The 5,897-nt window shown below is 66.8% G+C and overlaps 1 protein-coding gene across 1 annotated transcript; it reads right to left on the reverse strand.

Annotated features, from left to right (window-relative positions):
* Window positions 1–2,319: 2,319 nt before the first annotated feature.
* Window positions 2,320–5,696, reverse strand: LOC132535900 (PWWP domain-containing DNA repair factor 3A-like). The gene is made up of 2 exons (XM_060183430.1): window positions 5,558–5,696; window positions 2,320–5,369 (listed from the first exon to the last, which is right to left on the reverse strand). Exons 1-2 carry the CDS (start codon window positions 5,692–5,694, stop codon window positions 2,768–2,770), a joined length of 2,739 nt encoding a protein of 912 aa, XP_060039413.1. The 5' UTR covers window positions 5,695–5,696; the 3' UTR covers window positions 2,320–2,767.
* Between the last annotated feature and the right edge of the window lie 201 nt (window positions 5,697–5,897).

Below are 5,897 nucleotides of genomic sequence, written 5' to 3' on the forward strand. Positions count from 1 at the left end.
CACTATGGGGAGACTGGGAGACCCCTGTGAGCAGGACCACTATGGGGAGCCTGGAAGACCCCTGTGAGCAGTGGTTCTGTGGGAGGCTGGGAGACCACTGTGAGCAGGGACTCTGTGGGAAGCTGGGAGACCCCTGTGAGCAGGGCCACTATGGGGAGACTGGGAGACCCCTGTGAGCAGGGGCTCTGTGGGAGGCTGGGAGACCCCTGTGTGCAGGGGCTCTGTGGGAGGCTGGGAGACCCCTGTGAGCAGGACCACTATGGGGAGGCTGGAAGACCCCTGTGAGCAGTGGTTCTGTGGGAGGCTGGGAGACCACTGTGAGCAGGGACTCTGTGGGAGGCTGGGAGACCCCTGTGAGCAGGGCCACTATGGGGAGACTGGGAGACCCCTGTGAGCAGGGGCTCTGTGGGAGGCTGGGAGACCCCTGTGAACAGGGACTCTGTGGGAGGCTGGGAGACCCCTGTGAGCAGGGCCACTATGGGGAGACTGGGAGACCCCTGTGAGCAGGGGCTCTGTGGGGGGCTGGGAGACCCCTGTGAGCAGGGGCTCTGTGGGAAGCTGGGAGACCCTTGTGAGCCCCTGGGGAGACTGGAAGAGCCCTGTGAGCAGGGGCTCTGTGGGAGGCTGGGAGACCCCTGTGAGCAGGGACTCTGTGGGAAGCTGGGAGACCCTTGTGAGCCCCTGGGGAGACTGGAAGAGCCCTGTGAGCAGGGGCTCTGTGGGAGGCTGGCAGACCCCTGTGAGCAAGGCCACTATGGGGAGACTGGGAGACCCCTGTGAACAGGGGCTCTGTGGGAGGCTGGGAGACCCCTGTGAGCAGGGGCTCTGTGGGAGGCTGGGAGACCCCTGTGAGCAGGGCCACTATGGGGAGGCTGGAAGACCCCTGTGAGCAGTGGTTCTGTGGGAGGCTGGGAGACCACTGTGAGCAGGGACACTGTGGGAAGCTGGGAGACCCCTGTGAGCAGGGCCACTATGGGGAGACTGGGAGACCCCTGTGAGCAGGGGCCCTGTGGGAGGCTGGGAGACCCCTGTGAGCAGGGCCACTATGGGGAGACTGGGAGACCCCTGTGAGCAGGGGCTCTGTGGGAGGCTGGGAGAGCCCTGTGAGCAGGGGCTCTGTGGGAGGCTGGGAGACCCCTGTGAGCAGGGCCACTATGGGGAGACTGGGAGACCCCTGTGAGCAGGACCACTATGGGGAGCCTGGAAGACCCCTGTGAGCAGTGGTTCTGTGGGAGGCTGGGAGACCACTGTGAGCAGGGACTCTGTGGGAAGCTGGGAGACCCCTGTGAGCAGGGCCACTATGGGGAGACTGGGAGACCCCTGTGAGCAGGGGCTCTGTGGGAGGCTGGGAGACCCCTGTGTGCAGGGGCTCTGTGGGAGGCTGGGAGACCCCTGTGAGCAGGACCACTATGGGGAGGCTGGAAGACCCCTGTGAGCAGTGGTTCTGTGGGAGGCTGGGAGACCCCTGTGAGCAGGGACTCTGTGGGAGGCTGGGAGACCCCTGTGAGCAGGGCCACTATGGGGAGACTGGGAGACCCCTGTGAGCAGGGGCTCTGTGGGAGGCTGGGAGACCCCTGTGAACAGGGACTCTGTGGGAGGCTGGGAGACCCCTGTGAGCAGGGCCACTATGGGGAGACTGGGAGACCCCTGTGAGCAGGGGCTCTGTGGGAGGCTGGGAGACCCCTGTGAGCAGGGGCTCTGTGGGAAGCTGGGAGACCCTTGTGAGCCCCTGGGGAGACTGGAAGAGCCCTGTGAGCAGGGGCTCTGTGGGAGGCTGGGAGACCCCTGTGAGCAGGGACTCTGTGGGAAGCTGGGAGACCCTTGTGAGCCCCTGGGGAGACTGGAAGAGCCCTGTGAGCAGGGGCTCTGTGGGAGGCTGGCAGACCCCTGTGAGCAGGGCCACTATGGGGAGACTGGGAGACCCCTGTGAACAGGGGCTCTGTGGGAGGCTGGGAGACCCCTGTGAGCAGGGGCTCTGTGTGAGGCTGGGAGACCCCTGTGAGCAGGGCCACTATGGGGAGGCTGGAAGACCCCTGTGAGCAGTGGTTCTGTGGGAGGCTGGGAGACCCCTGTGTGCAGGGGCTCTGTGGGAGGCTGGGAGACCCCTGTGAGCAGGACCACTATGGGGAGGCTGGAAGACCCCTGTGAGCAGTGGTTCTGTGGGAGGCTGGGAGACCACTGTGAGCAGGGACTCTGTGGGAAGCTGGGAGACCCCTGTGAGCAGGGCCACTATGGGGTGACTGGGAGACCCCTGTGAGCAGGGCTTCTGTGGGAGGCTGGGAGACCCCTGTGAGCAGGGCCACTATGGGGAGACTGGGAGACCCCTGTGAGCAGGGGCTCTGTGGGAGGCTGGGAGAGCCCTGTGAGCAGGGGCTCTGTGGGAGGCTGGGAGAGCCCTGTGAGCAAGGTCACTTTGGAAGGCTGTGAGACCCCTGTGATCAGGGTCACTGTAGGTACACTAGGAATCCCCTGTGAGCAGGGCCACTGTCGGGAGCCAGGAAGACCCCTGCGAGCAGGGGCACTGTGGGGAGGCTGGGAGACTACTGTGAACAAGGGCTGTGGGCAGACTCTGAGAGCAGAAGCAGAAGACAGGGGCTGAGGGGTGGGTATGAAGGCAGATGTTCACTGCAGGGACTGAGGGTGTGGAGTGAGAGCAGAGGCTGAGGGCATAGCATGAGGATGTGGAATGAGGACAGAGATTGAGGGCAGAGGCTGGGGGCTTTGGCCCTTAGGGCTTTGGCCGGGGCCCAGCCCGTCCATTTCATCACTAGCGCCTGCCCCCGCGGGCTGCCCTCTTGCGCACCATCCTGAGGATTTCCCGGTCGAAGAGCTCCTTCTCGCGGTAGTGCACGGGCGGGCCCTGCAGGTACTTGGCCTGGGCGGCCTCGTAGTCGAGACCCTCGAGGGCGGCCAGGCCACAGATGATGGCCTCGGGCAGCAGCACCTCCACCACGAAGCTGACGGGGTCGTTGCGCACACGGGTGATGTGTCTGAGGTCCAGGCCGTGGGCCAGGGCGCGCAGGTGGGCCACCAGGGTGTCGGTCTGGTCCTCGTCCTCCAGGTAGGTCTCCACGCAGGCCACGCGCCTGCCCCCGCGCTTGAAGGCCTCGAGCCAGCGCGAGGGCCGGCGGCCCTGCACCACGGCCAGCAGGTGCGGGTCTGCGCCGCGCTCCTTGACGATGAAGTCCACCAGCTTCTGGTTGGCCCTGTCGCGAGCGGCTCGCGTGCGGTCTGGCAGCAGCTTCCTGGCGGGGCGCGGCCTGCGGCGGCGACCCTGCCCCTGCCCCTGCCGCTGTCCTTGCGGCTGCTCTTCCTCTGAGGACGAGGAGCACTCCAGCGTGGCATAGTCGACCCTGGGGAAGGCCATGGGCGGCTGGGCCTGGTCCAGGATCCTGCGCAGCGGGAGGCTGGCATCAGTAGCCCAATAAGCCAGCAGCGGCCCGGCGAAGGCACCGCTGGCCTGGGCCTCCCTGTGCTGCGCCACCAGCGCCAGGCACCAGCCCAGGCCCTGGGGAAAGCGGCGGGCGGCCTGTGCTCGCAGCCGGGACTCCTCTCTGCAGTGCAGGGCTTTGAGCCTGCGCAGGGCCACGGGGATGCCGCGCCTCTCGGGCCTCATGGCGCCCTCCAGCAGCAGCACGCGGGCCCGCCGGCCCTCCTGGCTCACTCTCTGCACCACGGCCGGCCAGTAGGGCAGGTCCTGGCCCTTGAACCACACCACTGACCCGCATCTGATGGGCTCGGCCTGGCCAGCGAGGGCAGTGCCCTGGGCCCGGCTCCGGCTGCTGCAAGGCTCCTCCTGTTGGCAGTTGGGGTGGTCTCTGCCTGCAGGCTGAGAGGCTCCTGGCTGGGGGCACGCTGGGGAGCCCTGCTTCCTTTTCCTGCCCCCCAGGCTGGAGGCGGCTGGGCCCCGGCCAGGCTCAGGAGATGAGCCAGCTTCTGCCTGCGCCCCAGCGCCTGGTCTGGGGGCTGCACTTGCCGAGGCACCTTCCAGGCCATCCTCGCTGGATGAGGTGGAACTCTGAGGAAACAGCGCCCAAGGGCGGGTACGGGTACGGGTACGGGCAGCGCGGGCCCGGCGCCTCGGGCCCTGGGGAGTGGCGTGGCTGGGGCCGGGGGCCTCAGAGGGCAGCTCACCCATCTGCTGGGCCTGGCCTCTGCCCCTCCTCGGGGACCTGGCTCCTTTGCCCACCTTTCTCTTCCTCCTCCTCTTGTTGACGCTGCTGCCACCTCCCTCCTCTGGGGTCGCAGTGCCCCCTGCCTCTGCAGGGTCGGGTCTTGACTGGGGCTCTGGCCCTGTGCCAGGACTCTGCAGCGATTCCCCGCGGTGCTTGGAGGGCCTCTGCCCAGCGCGTGCCCCGGCTCCCTTCGGAGCTCCAGGCCTCTGTGCAGGCGGATCCTGGGGGCCCAGCTGAGCCTTAGGCCTGGGTCCAGTCTGATCCTGGGAGCCCATCTGGACCCCAGGCCTTGGTGCTGTCTGATCTCGGGGTTCCTTCTCTGCTCCAGGCCTTGGTCCTGTCTGATCTCCGGGTTCCATCTGAGACTCATGCCCACTGTCATATGCCTCTCGGGGTTCATTCGGAGCCCCAGGTCTTTCTTCTGACTCATCCCTGGGTCCCATCACAGACACCAGTCTTCCCCGAGATGGACCTCCCAGTCTGCCCTGAGCCCCAGGCCTTGGCCTAGACTGCTGCTCAGGACCCCACTTTGGCCCTCCTGTCTCAGCAGAGGGCAGTCGGTGACCCTTGTCAGCCTGAAGTGTTTGCCCAGATGGTTTGTCTTGTCCCCTCTGAGATCTGGGCCTGGGCCCCACCTGCTCTGCAGGTCCTTCCTGAGCGGGCCCCGTGGTCTCAGTGGGGCCTGGGTACCCTGCTCTGCCCCCTTGCCTTCTCTCCTTCAGGATGTCCAGCGCCTCCCTGAGAGCCCTCCTGTGGGTCTCTCGCTGCCTGTGGGGGATGCCTCTCTGGCTCTTGGAGTTCAGCCAGTAGGTGATGGACTCAGTGTAGGACTCGGTCAGGGCCTTGACGTCCGTGTCTCTCACTGTGACCCTGTTCCCGGCAGCCAGGATCTGCAGCTCCAGGTCTGCCGGTCCTCTGGCCGCGCCTTCCTGGGAGGGCCCGGGGCTCGACAGCACCCTGGCCGGCCACAGCTGGCCTTTCCAGAGGCAGAGGACGTGCTGGGCAGCCAAGGCGGCTGCTGGTGGTGTGATGGTCTCCTTCTCTTTGCCCGAGGCAGCTGGGCTGGGGCAAGGCCTCTCTGTACCCCTTTCTTCAGGGATGACCCCAGGGTGCGGCCTGTGTGGCCCAGCCTCATCCACTTGCACCTCCTGGGCCTCCAGGGACCCAGGACTCGACTGGCGATCCTGTAGGAGGCTGGAACAGGGGAGCAGAGGGGCGATGGTCACACCCTGCTGGGGTGGGGGGGGGCTGCTGGTCAGGAGGAGGGTAGTGTGAGGTGGTCAGTGCTCAGGGCCGGAGCTGGGGCAGGGGACACAGCCTGTGCCCCTCAGGCACGCACACCCCATGGCCAAGGAACCTGGGGTTCAGCGGGGAGGGCTTACCTGGCGCCGCTGGGTCCTGGGCACTGTGTCTCTGATGCTTGGACGCCTCGCTCCTCATGCTCCGGCTGCTGTTCCGCACCCCCGGGGCCCTGCCCTGGGGTACTGCTGGGAACGGCCTTCCGGGGACCCTGGGGCATCCTGAGCACACGCCGGGCCCTGGGCCGTTTCGCGGGAATCCTGGGAACGCATGGGCAGAGAGAGGGCATGTGTACTTCTGCATGCGGGGCACCTGCCCTCTGGCCCCCAGTGAGCACAGGGCAGCTCCAGTGTGGACTCCAGGCTGGACCTCTGCTGGCTGGCCCTGCTCTCCCCTCTCCCCCTCCCATCTCCCTACAGCTGC

This window comes from Erinaceus europaeus, chromosome X, assembly GCF_950295315.1.
Source record: "Erinaceus europaeus chromosome X, mEriEur2.1, whole genome shotgun sequence".
Classification (NCBI taxonomy): domain Eukaryota; kingdom Metazoa; phylum Chordata; class Mammalia; order Eulipotyphla; family Erinaceidae; genus Erinaceus; species Erinaceus europaeus.